The sequence below is a fragment of the Diplotaxodon limnothrissa genome, linkage group LG18, assembly GCF_057381915.1.
Source record: "Diplotaxodon limnothrissa isolate DT_005_m linkage group LG18, D_limnothrissa_male_GT1.1, whole genome shotgun sequence".
NCBI classification, from domain to species: Eukaryota; Metazoa; Chordata; class Actinopteri; order Cichliformes; family Cichlidae; genus Diplotaxodon; species Diplotaxodon limnothrissa.
In genome coordinates, this window is record NC_140613.1 from 4,716,080 (window position 1) to 4,734,633 (window position 18,554).

The 18,554-nt window shown below is 39.4% G+C and overlaps 2 protein-coding genes across 3 annotated transcripts in view; both read left to right on the top strand.

Annotated features, from left to right (window-relative positions):
• The first annotated feature begins 1,353 nt into the window (after positions 1-1,353).
• LOC146612913 (uncharacterized) lies at positions 1,354-8,836 on the top strand. The gene is made up of 4 exons (XM_085378347.1): positions 1,354-1,516; positions 3,335-3,550; positions 5,257-5,478; positions 7,494-8,836. Exons 1-4 carry the CDS (start codon positions 1,354-1,356, stop codon positions 8,834-8,836), a joined length of 1,944 nt encoding a protein of 647 aa, XP_085234473.1.
• Positions 8,837-13,607: 4,771 nt separating this feature from the next.
• stard3nl (STARD3 N-terminal like) overlaps positions 13,608-18,554 on the top strand; it is a 62,563-nt gene continuing 57,616 nt past the window's right edge. For both annotated transcript variants that reach the window (XM_085377830.1, XM_085377829.1), the window contains exon 1: positions 13,608-13,735. The gene's annotated coding sequence lies outside the window, so the exon portion shown is untranslated. The remainder of the gene's footprint in view (positions 13,736-18,554) is intronic.

Sequence of the window (18,554 nt, forward strand, 5' to 3'; positions counted from 1 at the left end):
GGATAATTGGAGGTGAGCTTCCCTCCCTCCAAGACATCTACAGGAAGCGCTGCCTGAGGAAAGCGGGGAGGATCATCAAGGACTCCAGTCACCCCAGCCATAAACTGTTCAGACTACTTCCATCAGGAAGGAGGTTCTGCAGCATCCGGTCCCGTACCAGCAGACTGAGAGACAGCTTTTTCCATCAGGCCATCAGACTGCTGAACATGTCATAGACACCTCAGCTTCACTACTGGAACTTCAACATTATGCACTCCACACTGTATATAAATGCCACTTGTTTTGCACATATTCAACTCTGTATATTTTATATATTTTATTATTATTATTATTATTATTTTTACTATTTAATTTGTAAAAATGTGTATACACACACACACACACGTAGGAAAATATTTAGTATACACATCCAGAAATGCATACACTATTATATATTGTACATATATTTATTAGTTTCAGGTTGGCCATTCTTGTATTTTGCTCGTTTGTGTTGTTGTGTTTGCACATCTCTGTTGCTTGTGGGGCTCGCACACAAGAATTTCACTCGCATGTGCTGTGCCAGTGTGCCTGCACATGTGATGTGACAATAAAAGTGATTTGATTTGATTTGATTTGATTTGTTATTTCACTTCCACTACATGGACTTAACAGAGAAATCAAGAGACCCTCCTTTATCAAACAGATTGTAAATAATTATAGTTATGATTATAATCTATGAGGACATCATTCTTTATGTTAAATGTTGGAAAAAACTAAAGATTTTTCCATTAAATCAAACTTTAATCAATGAATTTTCTTTATTCCACGATATCCCTTATAATCGCGTGGCAAAAATATCAACCTAGGCTAAGAGAATCTGAGTGTTTAGAACAGAACAAGACTGTTGATGAAAACAGCAGGCACACAGTAACATCAAGCAGCACGGTTTAACCTGAACACATTAAAAATGTCAAAAAGGGGGGGGGGGGGGGGGACTTTAAATATTTAAAAATCTTTCTATCAACAAAGCATTCTTACTTTACTGCTGCTGTGATGATAATAAAGCAACAGTATGAGTGTGAGGCATGTAAGTCAGAAAGGGTTAAGCATGGTTTGATGGTCTGCAGAAAGAAGCCTTATGCACAATGAATTGGTCATTTGAAACCATTAATTCTTTATCCAGGTTTCTGGAAAGTGCCAGACTTGATTTTTGTTGGACTGACCTGATGAGGGCAGCAATGCGCCTTTGATACTTCCAGTCTACCGGAAGTTCAATAGAAGAAGAATAGCGGAAATGATGCCGTTCAGCGCTTGCATCGTGAATGAGTTTTGTTTGAAGAATTTAGTTTGAATGTATCGGTTGTTGTAGCAATAATGTCTTCAGTTCTTCATCTGAGAGAGTTTATAGAGGGGAGATTAACTGCTGCCGCAGAACAAATCTTCTCAGAGTTTGAAAAAACGATCGTCCGGTATGAGGAGGAGATCAGTCGGCTAAGACTGCTGGATATCAGACCCGGGATAAAGTCACACAGTACAGGTGTGGGGATTTCTGTTATTAGTAGTAAATTCATGCGTTGATTTACAATAGTTTTTAATATAATCAGCCAATTACATGACAGCAGTCAATGCATTTCGGCATGTAGACGTGGTCAAGATGACCTGCTGTTAGTTCAAAGTGAGCGTCGTTTTGGGGAGGCGAGTTGGATTTAAATTACTTTGAGCGTGGTGTGGCTGTTTGTGCCACACTGGCTGTTCTCAGTGTTTCAGAAACTGCCGATCTGCACAAACGTCTGTATGATTTAGAGAGAGTGGTCCGAAAAGAGAAATTATCTAGTGAAGGCAGTTCTTTGTTTATGTCAGAGAAGAATGGGGAGACTGCTTCAACCTACAGGAAGGCAACAGTAGGTCCAATTATGACTTTTTGCAACTAAGATATGCAGAAGAGAATCTCTGAATACACGTAACTAGTAGGGCTGGGCGATATATCGAGTTTTTTTTAAAGATATCGATATATTTTCATACGAGATATAAGATGTGACAATATCGTTTATATCGATATAGTCTATGTTACGTTATAATTATACTTGTGGAGCCGCAGGTTTGCCTCTCTTTCGTCCACTTTTGTCTCTACGCAACGTTACTCGGCCTCGCCTCTCCTGCACTGAACACAACTCCCCCTCCCCCATAGCTTCACCTGCAGGCAATGACAAGATGAAAGCGGAAAATCTCCGTTAGCGAGTTACCGTGCGTGGGGCTGGACGGCGTCAACGTGTTAGCGAGCTAACCGCGCTAACGAGCTAACCGCGCTAACGACATGCAGCCCGGAGGAGCTGCACGGCCTAAAATCCTTTCATTTTCTCAAAAATCGACAGCGCGCCTTATGTATGAATTCTGGTTGTGCTTGCTGACCACAAACCGATTTTATGTGGTACACAGCGCTCAGCAATCTGTCAAAAAATGTTTTAATATGACTTTGCTAAGCTACGGAGCTGCACCGCTTGATGTCGGAGGATTACGGCTACCGGGGAGGAGCCTCGCGGAGTGATACGTACTGTGTGTGTATAAGGACCATAAATGGCACCTGTTCAGAGACGTGGTGCAGCTCTGAAATCTGTCTCTTTGTTATTATGCTCAGCGTCTATTAGTTTACATTTTGACTGCACAATTGTGAGCTTTTTGTTATGCACAAAAACAACATTGTTTTCTTTTATTTATGGACCATGATTATTTAATAAATGCTGATAATTTATTTTTGAGTAATTTCTTCATGTACATCTATGCTGTATGTAAATAAAAGTGCCCGTGTGACATCTGGGACACAGTGTGACTAAGAACTCTCTTTTTGTTCTTAACTTATGGCTTTAAAAAAAATATCGAGATATATATCTTATATCGCCATCCAGCTAAAAAATATCGAGATATGAATTTTGGGTCATATCGCCCAGCCCTAGTAACTAGCACTGTGTACCTAATAAAGTGACCACTGAGTGTGCATTGATTAGTAAAATATTAGAAAATTAGCATTAACATATACCGGCCTTCTTAAAATGCTGTAGGTTTTCATTATCATATTCTAATCATCCTGTTGTTCATTTGTTTGTATGTTTTTTTTTTTCTTTTATTTATTTATTTATTTATTTTACATTGTGTGGTAATCACTGGCAGTCACATCTAAAAATTGGACCACAGTTGTACAGCTGCAGGGTTAATAACAACACCCAATCAACAAATGACTATGAGTAAATGTTTCTCTGGCAAAGTCTGCAAGAATGGAAGAATCCATGAAACCATGAACTTAATTCTCCATAGGTGACTATTGTCACAATTTTCTTGTGTCTCTTTGTTGAACACGAAGGTCTGGATGAGCAGCAGGTCTGTGACCAGGAGGGGAGCTCCAGTCTCAACCAGCAGGACCCAGAGCCTCCACAGACTAAAGAGGAACAGGAGGAAACCTGCAGCAGTGAGGAAGGAGAGCAGCTTGAACTGAAGCAGGAGGCTGAAGGCATTCATGTCTGGACAAGGGAAGAGCTGGATTTGTTGTGTAAACCTGGAGTAAAGCTGACCACAACAGGTATGCAAAACTGTAATATATTAATATTATTATTTCATAATTCAGAAATGAATATGACTCATATAAAAACATCACATGATGATATCAGAGTTAACTCCTCATGAAAAGAGCTCACAAAGACAGGCGGTGTGCATTCCTGCCTGGCATGCTGCCTCACTGAAGACATGTTTTGTGTTAGTACAGTAAAATAAAAACTGGGTTTTAAATCTATATTTTATTTTCTGCATATAGATTTAAGTCATGTTGGCTCAGAACTGTACGCAGAATGTAGGAAAACCGTTGAGGCAATGAAAAATGTGGATATTGGCCACAAGGACCAAGTTGGACTAGTGATTTGTACGCCTCATAAATGATGACTTTCTGCATATGAACAGAATTCTTTGCTGTTCAGCGCATGAGAGGGAATATTTAAAACACCTTAAAGACCTTAAATATCACTTGCATATCTGAGAGACCCATTCAGCTACTTTTTAATCCAAAATGTAATCAGCCTATTACATTGCAGCAGTCAGTGCATTTCGGCATGTAGATGTGATCAAGATGACCTGCTGAAGTTCAAAGTGAGCGCTGATTTAAATCACTTTGATTGCGGTGTGGGTGTTTGTGACAGACTGGCTCCACTGAGTGTTTTAGAAACTGCTGATCTGCTGAAATTTTCCAGAATCTGTATGATTTGCAGAGAGTAGTCCGAAAAATAAAAAATCTAGTGAGGGCAGTTCTTTGGGTGAAAACTCCTTGTTGATGTCAGAAGAGAATGAACAGACTGCTTCAACCTGACTGTCCAATAAGCACATTTTGCAACTAAGATATGTAAAAGAGCATCTCTGAATACACATAACATGTTGAATCTTGAAGCAGATGGGATACAACAATTGATTAGTATAATTGGTTACAACACCATTACCTTAAAATGACAGTGAGTTCACTGTACTTAGGTCACCAGCTCTCAACCTCATAGAGCACCTTTGGGATGTGGTGGAACACAAGATTTGCATCATGGATGTGAAGATGACAGATATGCAGCAGCTGTGTGAAGCTCTCGGGTTAATATAAACCAAAATATCGGAGGAATATTTCCAGCATTTTGCTGAATCTCCACAAAGAATTAAGTCAGTTCTGAGGACAAAAGGGCCTCCAATCTAGTACTAGGAATGTGTACCTAATAAAGTGACCAGGGTATTTTATTAGTAAAATATTAAAAGATTAGCTTTCATTGTCATATTCAGATCATCCTGCTGTTCATTTGTTTGTGTGGTTTTGTATGTTTTTTTTTAATTTTTTATATATTGTGTGCTAATCACTGGCAGTCACAAAAATTAGCACTTTAACACTCTCTAACACCTTCTTGACAGTTTAGCCTCTGTTAGAATCACTGACAAACTCTTAAACTGGTTTAAATATTTTCTCTCTGGCTCCTGTCGGTTCAACCAAGTCATAAAATGTAAATTCCCAAGAATTCTCATTTCCAATGCGGTGTTCCCAAGAGATTCTTCTTGAGATCTCTGGAACTCCTTCCCACCAGACATCCATTACATTGACTCTCTCTTCACTTACAAGCAAGCAGAATATGAAATGTTTGGTTTGTTAAATATGAGAAAAAGGTCAAGTTGCTAAAGCTTAGGGAGACTCGGGGTCAGAATATTGACTATGTTGACATTTTCTTGTCATAACATTAGTCACTATTTTCTTGTGTTCTTGTGTTGAAGATGAAGTTCTGGATAACCAGCAGGTCTGTGACCAGAAGAGGAGCTCCAGTCTGGACCAGCAGGACCCAGAGTCTCCACAGACTAAAGATGAACAAGAGGAAATCTCCCTCAATCAGGAAAGTGACCAGCTTTCACTGAAGCCAAAAACCAAAGATGTCATCGTCTGGACTGGGCAGGAGCTGGACATCATGTGGAACCCTGAAGTAAAGTTGCAAAGAATAGGTATGTGTGCTTCCTAAAGTCCTCAATAAATCTACACTGTCTTCTGGGCGTTCGGCACCAGGTTGTTGCGGCTGCACCAGGACACCAGACGTTCAGCCTCCATCCTGTAGACGGACTCATCCCCGTCCAAGATGAGTCCAATAACGGTGGTGTCATCTGCAAACTTAATCAGCTTGACAAACTGGTGGCTGGAGGTGCAGCAGTTAGTGTACAGGGAGAAGCGCAGAGGAGGACCAGGATTTGCCATTATTAAAACTCACCCTGGCACAATGCTGTCCTTGCAGAAGTGGATATAGGAGGTGACAGTGTCGTAAACTCATCCCAGCCTTTAGAAGTAGCCCTCAATGTGTCCCAGTCTGTAGATTCCAAGCCGTGCGTCTCTCCTCCACAGCCTCCTTACTCCAGTTTTTTTAGTCCTCACAACAGGTTTGGAGAGCTTCAGCCTCTGTACGCGTGCATCAGAATGATCATGACGTGGACAGAAAGTCAGAGTGCAGCACACGGCACAGGGTGATAGGCTTTGCTAATCGTGCTGTAACTGTGATCCAATGTCCTCTCCTCTCTGGTCGAGTATACTGTTTATATTTGAAAGCTCCTGGCTCACGTTGGCTTTTTTAAAGTCCCCAATTTTGAGGAAAAGCAACCTTTTAGCAGAAAGGGGAGGGGCGGCTATCTGCTGCAACCAGTTGGAGGTGAGTGGAGGGGGAGGAAAGCAGAGAGTGCCAGAATTCAATTCTATAAAATGTGATAGTGGTGTAGTATAAACACACAGCGCGAAAAGAGGTGAGTGAAGAAGAAACACTCGGGCACCATGGGAAGCCCTGAGCAGCCTAATCCTATTCATTTATATAAATAAAATTGAATTGAATTGACTGCTCAGGAAATTTATGGTTAATCTAAATAAAAATGTACTTCACTAGGTGTCATGTAAAGGTTTTGACTAATTTTTAAATAAACATTTAAGTGTTTTCTGCCATTTAACCTTTAATACAAGCCTTTCTATATCAAGTGTTTTGTTTTCTCCTACATTTTGTTTGTTTTGTTACAAATCACCTTTATTTTCTCATCCTTGGTGATCTGTTTATGTTTTATTTGATCTTTGTTCTTGCCCAGTTTTGATGTTTGATTGTTGCTGTTATACATATATGAATCAAACCACAAACGCACAGTGTTGTGTTGTCGGTTATGGCATCTTCTCTGTTGGGAGCACATAGAGGCAGGTTGATAACCATGGAGGAGCTAGAAGAAAGAGGTGGTGGTCTGATATCAGTTTTACGCAGAAGGTTTTCATGCAACATTTTGGGGATGAGTTTTGAACAGGAGCAAAAATCTTGGTGAAACACATGTGAGATGTTCAAGGCAAGAGTTTAAGTCAGTTGAACCAATTTTAGATATCACTGAAATTACAGACTCAACAGTCACCTAATATCACAGAAAGTACGACACAGTAATATTTATGAGAATCTAATAGTTTTTTTTTTTTACAGCTGACTTTTTTTTTTTTTTGGAAATCTCCCCTGATAGGTGATACAAAAATTAGATTTCCACTATTAACTGATGCAGAAGCTGAGGAGAAAATAAGAAGTCAGTTTAAGTGAGTGTAAGTTTAAAATGTCCACCACCTTCTCTGATAAAATCTACACCCAACAAAGTTTGGGTGTAGATTTTGTTCTGCCGGTTTTCAAGAATTTGAGGTTTGCTCTGCAGCATGGAAAGGGAAAAAATATTCAAACAGATTCCGGATTGGGTTAAGTATGGTAAATATTTATATTTGACTTTCTGAAATATATGATTCTAAACTTAACTCGATCACAGAAGAAGAGTGTTTTTTCATATAGTTTGTAAATGAGCAGCCAAAATGGTTTTCACTGAGTCAGCAAAATAGTTTCTCCCCACAACATGCCTTTCACTGGTATATCTGAATAACATGCTTACCATGTGGAGACCTGCTAATGGTTAAGGTTACCTTGTAATTTCTCAAATGTATGTTTTGTTTTTTTAATCTGTCCCTTCAGATTTTCCACAACATGACTGTAAGGACAAGGAGGGGCTCACATATCAGCACGTCTGCTACCAGACGAACTCCAGTCTGGACCAGGAGGATCCTTCACAGATTAAAGAGGAACACAAGGAACTCGGTATCACTGAAGAGGGAAAACCGCTTGAACAAAAGCAGGAGACTGAAACTTTTCCTGCTAGTGAAGAAAGTGACTACAGGGAACCAGAACCAAGCAGTGTCCTGCTCCTTTCTCACAACTCTCCTGTCACAGATCAGTGTGAAAGCAAGGACAATGACTTACACAGAAATAATTTGAATCAAATCATAGCAGACCCGATGGTTAAAAATTCCAAGAAAGTACATTCATGTAGCACCTGTGGAAAGACATTTAATAGGACGGGAAGCTTGAAACGACATATGCAAATTCACACAGGTGAGAAGCCACATTGTTGTAGTTGCTGTGGAAAGACATTTAATAGGACGGGAAGCTTGAAACGACATATGCAAATTCACACAGGTGAGAAGCCACATTCTTGTAGTTACTGTGGAAAAAGATTTAGTTGGAAGTCAGACTTGACAAGACACATGCGACTTCACACAGGTGAAAAACCACATTCTTGTAGTACCTGTGGGAAAAGATTTAATCGGAAGGAAGATTTGAAAATACACATGGAATATCATACAGGTGAAAAACGATATTCCTGTAGCACATGTGGCAAAAGATTTCATCTAGACACAAATTTGAATAGACACATGAAAATTCACCTACGTGAGAATTCTTGTGGCATTTGTGGAAAAGGTTTTGGTAAGAAGACATACCTGAATAGACACATGCAAACTCACACAGGTGAAACGCCATATTCTTGTATCACTTGTGGGAAAAGATTTCATTTAAAAACAAATTTGAATACACACATGCGAACTCACACAGGTGAAACGCCATATTCTTGTAGTACATGTGGGAAAAGATTTAAGTGGAAGCCGTATTGGAAAATGCATATGGATTTTCATACAGGTGAAAAACAACATTCCTGTATCACTTGTGGGAAAAGATTTCATTTAAAAACAAATTTGAATAGACACATGCGAATTCACACAGGTGAGAAGCCATATTACTGTAGCACCTGTAGGAAAAGATTTAGCAACGCAGCACATTTTGCAAGCCACATAAAAAGTCATACAGGTGAGAAACCACACTGTTGCAGAGGCTGTGGGAAAGGCTTTATCCTTAAGTCAAGCTTGATAAGACACATGAGAGTCCACACGGGTGAAAAACCTTATTGTTGTAGCACATGTGGAAAAAGTTTCAGTTCTTCGGTACAGTTGAAAATGCATATGAAAAACGATGCTAGATGCTAAGTTTCATTCTTAGAAAATGTTAATGGTGTCTCTCGCTACATGCACGTGTACATTTGGTAAACGTGCATCGTGTCATAGATCCTAGTAAACTGGATTATTACACACACACACACACACACACATCTATCTATCTATCTATCTATATAAACAAGATTCAATAAACATTTATTTTTAACTTGACTTTCCATCTGTTCCTCTCTTCTGTTCGACATGCGGTTAGGTCTCGCACCTTAAATTCCTCTACTGCTGCTGCTAAATTTTCTGATATTTTGAATTTAGTTTTACCTTCCTATAACGATGTTGATTTACTAACAAATCTTTTTAATAATTATTGTCTTTCTATTTTAGGCAATGTTTGTCCTCTCAGAACCGTCCCTGTGAAAAAATGACAGTATTTGCTATTCAATTCCTGTTGTATTATAGAGGAAAACTTGTCTACATGTTAATCTCTTTCATTTAAAGGCCCTTTTAGTTTCATTTAACGCATCAGTTTGAGATGCAAGGGCTGCTTATTTCTCAGACTTAGTTTCAAGGAGCAGAGGTAACCCCAAGGTATTATTTGACATCATTAGCGATATTGTTGCTCCTGCTCCACCTGCTGGTCCAGTTTCATTGAATGAAGATTGTAAAAATGTTCTTTCTTTCTTCATTGAAAAAGTTAGTAATGTGAGGAACAATATCTGTCCTTCTGTGTCTCTGTTTAGTAACGCTGCATTACTGCGTTACTAAACCGTGATTTTTTTTTTTTTTTTTTTTTGCGAGAATGTCTCATGACAGTGACGTAAGCGAGTGCAACGTTCGTGACAACAGCTGTGTGCATGAACTTGGGATCTAGGGACTTCGTGATCTCGTTTAAAAACAGCTAAAAACTCATCTTTTAAAATTTCCTTGTGGTTATTTTTTTATGTTTTAGTTTCTTGTGAAGCACTCTGTGATGTTTATGTTGAAAATTGTAATACAAATAAAATTTTACTTGCTTTGTACTTACTTAATTTGCTATATATAACTTTAGTTTTTCTGAAAATTCTAAGAAATTTCTTTATTAAATAAGTAAACTAAAAATAGTGTTTATTCTATTTTATAGTTTTAATATTGGATAACAACTGACTTGAACATAATATGAATGTGTTTTCACTCTGGGAACTGTGGATCCATTGATAGCTTTAGTAATCTAAAAGTTATTTATATTTAGAGGTTTGTCGTTTTCCATTTGCATTTAGATAGGCCGATGCATGGTGATTCTCTGATGTGTATCTGTTTCTACCTGTGTTGATGCAAGCATGACCAAAGCTAGCCAAGAAGCAGTAAATATGTGAAGCAAGGCAGAAAGATATACTCATCAAATGAACAAAATCTTAAGAATATAACACCAGCACTGCATATGTAACAAAGATGTGTTGACACAATGACAAATCTATTTCCTCCAAATTTTGTATTTATTTTCCCCCAAATTGTACAAATTAGTCTGTGATTGGCCTTAGTGTACCTAAAATCATATTTATACAAAACTAAATATGACTCGCGAATATGTTTCAAATGGATGATTCCTCACTTGATGACAAATTTACGTATTTGCTGTGTCCTAAATTTGATGCCAGTGAACTTCTCAGCGGTTGATTTAACAAAGCCCCAAAATCCCCTATGAGCAAGCACTTGGCGACAGTGGGGAGGACAAACTCCCTTTTAACAGGGAGAAACCTCCGACATAACTAGGCTCAGAAAGGGGTGGCCATCTGTCGCGACTGAGTGGGGTTCAAATGTTCACTGAAAATTTAGTTTTATATAAATATGATGTTGAGCTCAAAAACCTATAAAGTTCCTAACTCTGACAGCTTCTCTGCAAAGGGTTTCCCTAAGAGAGAGGAAAAGTGGTTATCAAGAACTTGAGAACATTACCTACATATAAACAATTATAAATTTGTTGGGGTTTTTTCACAATGTCAGAAGGAGAGAGGCACTGAGGCACCGTCTTCCACCCCCCGGCGCTCCTGCTCTGCCTTTTCCTTCTGACAGGAACTGCCTACAGAGCAAGTATGAATGATGCCTGAGTGGATGTACACAACTCACAAGTTCCTGGCTCTCTCAGGTCCTCTGCAGAGGGTCTCCCTAGGATGGCGGGCATAGCAGGGCCATGGGGGACGGGGGGCTGTGCCTCACTGCCCTCCCCTCGTCGAAGAAACCCTCGTGCAGAGGAGTTCAGAAAGCCAGAAACTTGTGTGTGTTGACTATGTCCTTGTGAGCCTCCACCATTTACTGGTGGGTGCAGCCTGAGCTGTCTAGAGACAGACCAGACCAGCTGCACAACACAGACACTTCAAACCTCATCTGAGGACAAAAACTACCACAACATCAGAAACAAGAAAGAAAAAGTAGGTTAGAACCATTCAGGGTTACAGGAGACGGCAGCACTGCTGAGGTGAGGACCGGCAGCTGTTTGAAAGAGACAACACAATAAACACAAACACACACAACAGCAGACGAGAAAAAAAGAGGGAGAGAGGAAAAAGTGGTTATCAAGAACTTGAGGACATTACCTACATATAAACAATTATATATTTGTGAGGTGAACCTGTGTGGGTCTTTTTTCTGTTAGTGACCTACAGAAAAAAGAAAGAAAACTTACCTCAGAAATCTGCAGGGTTGTTTTCTCTGAGACATGTTTGAATCTATAAACAGCTACTCCGAAAAGGATCCAGGTGTTTCAAAATACTTCTCTGGAGAATGTTTCAATTCTGCGAACATAAATGCAGCGATTAACCGACTGAAAGTGATCGCGTTTCACCAGCCTTTCCATGCCTGAGTCTGCATTAACTGTAAGCACTGAAGTATTTTAAATGATGAGTCATCTAAAGAAATCATCCTGTGTGTAGCTGTTTGAAGGGAAAATCAGATTTGCTGATCTGCCCACCCAGAATCTTTCTGAAACATCCTGCAAAGAACTATTTTTCACTTTCTTACTTTAAGTACATTTCGGAGCCTGTATTTTTTTTTACTTCTACTTGAATAGAGAAGTTGAATCAGTATTTAAACTTTTATTTTTTAAAAGTAGTATTTGTACTTCTACTTAAGTACAGAATGTCTGTACTTTTACCACCTCTGGGAGAGACTGATAGCAGCCTGATAGCGGCTGCAGAAGAAATGTTTTAAAAAAAGGATAGTGGAAAACGGGAACTAAAACTAAAAAGCAGTCTAAGGGGTTACTTTTGTCCCTGGCTGCAATAAAGATGTTCTGGACTTTTATGTTAAGAAATTAAGGCTATAGTGTCCACTTTCAGTCTGCGTCTCTTGAGCAGTAAGTGGTTCTACATTGTTTTGCTAGCTGCACTGATTTGGAAAACCCATCTGTTAGCTGATATGCTCTGATAACAATCTTTATAAATCTTCTTGTTTTCCAGTGAGCTCTCAGTTCTGTCATTAGTTAGCTAACATAAACATGTTCTAAAAACTTTAAGCACTCATTTCCTAAATCCAGCTTCACAGACATTGTTAAATCTATGTCTGTCTGGCAGAGAGAAGACCCAAATGCAGACGTGTGGTGACTGAAATGAGTTAACTGAAGGAGAGGCATTTGTTAAGGCTGATTGACAAAACAGAACAAAAATAAGAAAACCAAACGGAAACAAGGAACTAAGCAGGAAAACCTAAACGGGATAGACCACTAGGAACTTGGAGACGCAGGAGAACAGACACTCTGACAAAGGACAGAGGGATGAGGGGTAATTAGGGAAGTGGAGACACCTGGGAACACAGCAGCAAGCAAAACTGAACACAATGCACATGAGATGAGGTACAGTCAAAATGAAACAGGAAGTAGCACAAACACAACAAACACTGAAACACGTGACAGACTGGGGAGACAAAACACAAAACACAAAGAGAAGAACATAGGAACAGATCAGGAAGACAGAACACAGAGACATGACTGAGACTGGGGAGAGAGAGACACAGAGTTTTGGGCGATGGTGGCTCAAGAGTTGGGCGTTCGCCTTGTAATCGGAAGGTTGCCGGTTCAAGCCCCGGCTCGGACAGTCTCGGTCGTTGTGTCCTTGGGCAAGACACTTCACCCGTTGCCTACTGGTGGTGGTCAGAGGGCCCGGTGGCGCCAGTGTCCGGCAGCCTCGCCTCTGTCAGTGCGCCCCAGGGTGGCTGTGGCTACAATGTAGCTGCCATCACCAGTGTGTGAATGGGTGGATGACTGGATATGTAAAGCGCTTTGGGGTCCTTAGGGACTAGTAAAGCGCTATATAAATACAGGCCATTTACCATTTAAATAAACAACAAAAGACAGAACGAGAAGCTTCTGGATTTATATAGTACAGGCCAACAACTAGACTTACTTAAACAAGGGCTTGGATTATAGAGATGTTTAAATATTGTCTGTGGATGACTCTGTAGCATGTTGTTTAAGTGGACTTTAATATAGACCTGTGCGTAGTTAAAATCTGTAAAAATAAATAAATAAATAAAATAATAAATAATAATAACACTAAGAGTATTAAAAAGCGAATAAAACTGAACATTTTTTACTAAACTGAAAAGCAAAGTCTCTCTGCAAATGAACTGAACTGAAAAAAAAAGCTTAAAACTAAATTATAATTATGATAATAACCAAGAAAACTGTAATTATTTTGATATGGAAAGCACTTTGTGTGTAGTTATGCAGTAACAGCCGCCAGGGGGACCACTCTGTCCGCGCTCAGCTGTTGGTCCAGCTGCATACTACATCTCCCAGAGTCCTTCCCGGGAGTTTATTTTAATGCAGCTACTCCATCCTGTCCGACCAGACAAGGAGGAAACAGATGAGCTGTCCGCTCTACTGGGGTTGATCTCTCCCCGCTGAAGTCATCTGGATGACAGCATATTAAAAAACAACAACACCCGAAACAGCGAGTTTTAGAGGTAAGTTGTAGGAGGTCGAATTTAAAAACCGGGTTTTAGTAAACGAATTTAAGCTAACAAAATGGCTAGCTAGCTTTCAAAGGAACCGCTCGGGTTTGCTATGGCTTCGTGCAGATGTACCGTGAGTGTTTGTTTCGTTTTATTTCACCTCGTTCATTTTGTTATTTTTCTGGTTTAATGGCATATATTTGTGCTAAATACCCCGGCGCCGTGTTGCTGCGGGTTTTGTTGGTCTCATTTCCTCCTCTTTAGGCAGGTGTTTGCGGTACGCTTTCGGTCTCTGATCGGGAATTTTAAGTTGCCAAACAGGCGCAGGTGACTCCCTGTGACGGTCAAAGTAGCAGCAGAATCTGGACTCGTGGTTCCTCATTTTAGACCCACTACTAAAATAAAATCAGGCCTTGAGAGCAAGACATGAGTTTAGATCATTGGTGTGAAACTCATTTTGGTTCATAGACACCAATCTGACCTTAAGTGGAACAGACCCATAAAACTAATGCGTAATAAATCTGTTAATAAATAAATCGAAATTCTCCCATCATCATTCTTTGGTAGGAAGTCATAAATAGGAGTTAAATTCAGACTCGCACAGGCTCACCTCTGCACGACTGGCTTCTCCTGTAACCCTGCATGTTTCTAAGGTTTGTTTTCTTTCTTTTTTTGTTGTTGTTCTTGTGCTTTTTGTCCTCGGGTGAGGTTTGAAGTGTCTGTGTGGTGCAGCTGGTCTGGTCTGTCCAGGCTGCACCACACAGACACTTCCAATCACCACACATCAAAGTACAAAGCGTATGATGTCATCACATTCTGTGTTAGGAAGTCACATTTAGGAGTTAAATTCATTGTTCATCATACTCAAGAAATCTTTCTGTTATCTTGATTAACTTATCCCAACATTGTCAATCAGGCTAAGTGATCATATGACGCTAGTTATCAACTCTATAAGGTAAACCAGGGTTTCCCATTTTAGCTACTAGCCTGTTTACATGAAAGGGGTGGCGTTGGGGGCATCTGACCAATCACATACAGAGCAGCAGAACAGCTGACTTTACAAAGAAAGATAAAACTATAAACATGAAAAGGTTAAACACTTGTATTAATAAAGTTCAAATAGGAACTAAAAGTTCTTTTGCTGAGCTCTGTTGATGTTTACCAGTCTGGGAGAAAATACAAGCATAAATACAAAAATGGCCATGGATATACTGGGAAAAGCATGTCGAATGATGAGCAGTGACACAGGAGACCAAGAGGAATTGCTCAGATAAGATTAAATGCTGTCATGGACGAGGACATGCTAGGGACAAGCGTTGCGGACAAAAGAAAAAACGAGATTAATGTTTATAGAGGAATTCAAAATGTTGTGAAATTGTTCTGCAGACAAATGGGAAAAGTCAAAGAACGAAGTTGAATTTAAGAATCTAAACTGATTAGACTGCTGATGCTCATCAATGGAAAGATCCTCCCACTATCCATGGCACAGCAGTCCAAAGGGATCTTTCAGGTACTTGTTGTAAAGCAGTTTTCCAGAGAACTGATTGGTAGCTAAGTGGTGATTTCATACTTGTTGATCCGTAATCTCAAACACAACCTGCTCTGAAGCAGGTTTGCTCTACAGTTTAAGTCACTATGGTGATATACTCCAGTAAGAAGTGAGCTACCTTCATAGTACCTCTGTACTCATACCTGTGTGTTTCTTTGGCATTACAAGTGGACAAGTCCCTGTGACCCCCCCCCCCCCCCCCCCAAAATCAAAACACTGGGTACTTTAGTTTAGCTAACCTGCTCCAGAGATGATTGGGATGATGCTGATGGTGATTTGATAATCTGAGAACACAAACCGGTCAAAAGTTCATCAAGGAACCACAGTAGTATAATATCTTTCAACAGGCTGCAAGGAAGCGTAATTTTTATCTGAGGAAATATGAGGATGATCTAATCAACGATGTGTCTCTCTGTTGAGTGTAAACATGAAACATATGTGCACTGCTAAGTTTAGAGTGCTTGTAGATATGTTTTAAAATGCAGCTGCAGTGCATTTTAAAACCTTAAGGAAGCTGTTATTGATATGGTGTAGATTAGCCAACAGATTTCTTTTCTTTTTTTACCTGATGGACACAATGCAGTGTAGTAGCCCTGCCCCTCGCTATGGTTTGTTCTTCATCATTCACTCACTGTGCGTCGATATGCTGGATGTCTCCACAAACAGTTCTCTGCATGCAGATGCAGTTTTTCTTCATTTGGAGCTTTGTGGGAGCTGAGTTCTGTTTACAGAGATGTTAATGGTCCTGTATGTGACCTGTCACATTTTATTTATTAAACAGACCACCTTGCAGTGTAGCTTCCACGTTAGCTGAGGTTTGTTTTATTATTTGTTTTTGCTTGTTTTTTATTATTCTTGCTGATGATTTGTATTATCTAAATGTAAGGTTCATTCATATCAGTTTGCTTATTTAATTTAATACAGGTTTTTTTTTGCCTTTATCTTTGTCTCCATAACTGATAGTCTCTTATATCAGTTCCTGCTCATAAGGTTACTTTAACATTTGAGGCCACGTTATGATTGGTTTAGGTGGCAGCACAAGCAGCTTTACTTCCATAAAATATATATATATTTTTTAAATAACATCTGAAGTAATTTAATGAGGAATGAGTCATCCAGTTCAGCTCTGGTATTATGATGATATAATATGTGCTTCAGTCTTAAACAAGCACAGAATTTAATGAGCTGCTTCTTCCCGACTCCCTGATTTCTGCACAGCTGGATTATTGTACCAAAGAAACTGTTTCTGTAATATTTCTGTGAAATATAGTAATCCACTAAAACCCAGTGAGTGTTGGTTAGCTAAGATTTGTTTTTGTTCTTGATGGAATCGAAACACTCAGAAACGTCATTAATATTCGCTTGTCCTGCTGCAGACTTTTCTATCCAATCTAACAGTGAGAGCGAGCATGTGGTGCCCCACCCACTGGCTACAGGCCACATATTTCTGCAGATAAAGGCACCACCGTATTTGCCTTTATTCCGATGAAATGTCCTCTAAAGGACGCCCACACAATTGATGAGAAATCAGAGACCAGATGCCGATATTGTAATTCCATTAGAAAAAAGGCTGCACTTAAGTAGGGAAGATATGTGTAGGGCTTTTAAGGCCATTGCAGTCCCAAATGGAGGCAGATGGGGTATGTGAAGTTCAATATCTGTGGGCTGAGCACCCTGATACCACAACTCAAGAGTTCTGTTTCCGCGTTATCAAAGGTAGCCGGTCAGAATATTCTGGATAATCCTTCATAATTGATCAGAATTTGCCAAATAGACTTAACATGGTGTTAAGTCTGTCACATCATTTATGAAAGTCAAAGGTTAAAGTGTGATTTTCATCAAGAAGAACTTGAAAAGAGAAACTACATGACTATGACTCGACATTAGGCACAGACAGGAATGCTCAAGCGGTATTAGCTGTTTGAAGGTACATTAGGAAAATGTTGAACGCAATGCACAACAAGCACCTTATTTCCTCCACAGAAGGTTGATAATTAACCTTTAACCTCCGTCACTGTGATGTGTGAATACTTCTGCTACTTTACGAACTATTGTAATCATAAAACACTTTTAAAATCTGTATACTCCAATGATTTAAAAACAATAATACAGCAAACATTTAAAACCAATCTCATGACCAAGGGCGCTGCTGGCTTCAGGACCATGCAATAATCCATGTGTGGTTTGTATTTGTATTATAATACAGTCTGTAAGAAAGCCTTTTGTTATATTATTGAGAATATTGATCAACTAATTGTGATGGTGATGGTGCTCATCCGTCTTTTATCAGTCACTGCATTTTAACACAGTTTGCTCACCGTACATTCCAGTTTCTGGTCACTGAAACCAGTCAGACCTGAGCTCCTGGGAGCCTTCCTCAGGTGAATGGTGGTTTTTAAACTTCGTACCGCTTACAAAACTTCCCCAGCAGAACAATTGGTTTCAGGTTTATTCCTGTTAAGAGTTTGTACATGATAGATAGTTTTTGTTTTTTAAATATCGGACACATAATCGGGAAAACACAAAAGGGAAACATTTGTCTTCTTTCTTTTTCATTTTCCCAGCACTAGTTTATTACATCACAGCTTAAAACACTGATTCCAGTCAGAGGCGGAGCCAGATATTTGAAACACCCGGGGCTTAGACCTAAAGGGTAGTATGCATGTGGGATTATTATTTTAGAAATGACTGAAAGATTAATAGGCTCTGTTTTGAGTTTTGTTAAAAAAAGAATGACTTCATATAGGAAAAAAATATATCACATATACAGGACACCTTAAACTAGTTTTTTTTAAAATTAAGCAGCAAGGCAGAACAAAGTCGGGGCTGTATCAAGACACAGGGACTAAACCCCAATTCAACCAGACCCAGAACTGATCCAGAATTAAAACAGGACTACAACAGTTCAAAATCAGGACTACTGAGGACTTAACCAAGACAGAACCAGAATCAGAACTAGATGATAGTAGCACTAAAAATCATCATAGACCTTCACTACACTTATTTTTTAATTCTACCAAAGTCCACTATTTAGCCTTGTTGTGCAAACAAGCCTGCATAACTTAATATAGAATTTGAAAAATAACAAACCTAAAAAGAAACACTAGGTACAAGATACATGAGGACCTGTGATACGGTGATACTTTTGGTAAACAGCCATTTGACTAACACATGTGTCTCACCTGCTCTTGTTCATCTCTGTTCTGTCCTCATTCACCTCTCTCTCCCTCTCTGTGCTGACAATCATCAAATATACAGTTGAAACCAGATATTTATGTACTC

Excerpts from the sequence above, each read along its gene's own strand:
- LOC146612913 (XM_085378347.1), top strand. The coding sequence starts at position 1,354 with ATGTCTTCAGTTCTTCATCTGAGAGAGTTTATAGAGGGGAGATTAACT. Across the intron at positions 1,517-3,334 it reads GATAAAGTCACACAGTACAG|GTCTGGATGAGCAGCAGGTC; the intron begins GTGTGGGGATTT and ends TTGAACACGAAG. Across the intron at positions 5,479-7,493 it reads AGTAAAGTTGCAAAGAATAG|ATTTTCCACAACATGACTGT; the intron begins GTATGTGTGCTT and ends CTGTCCCTTCAG.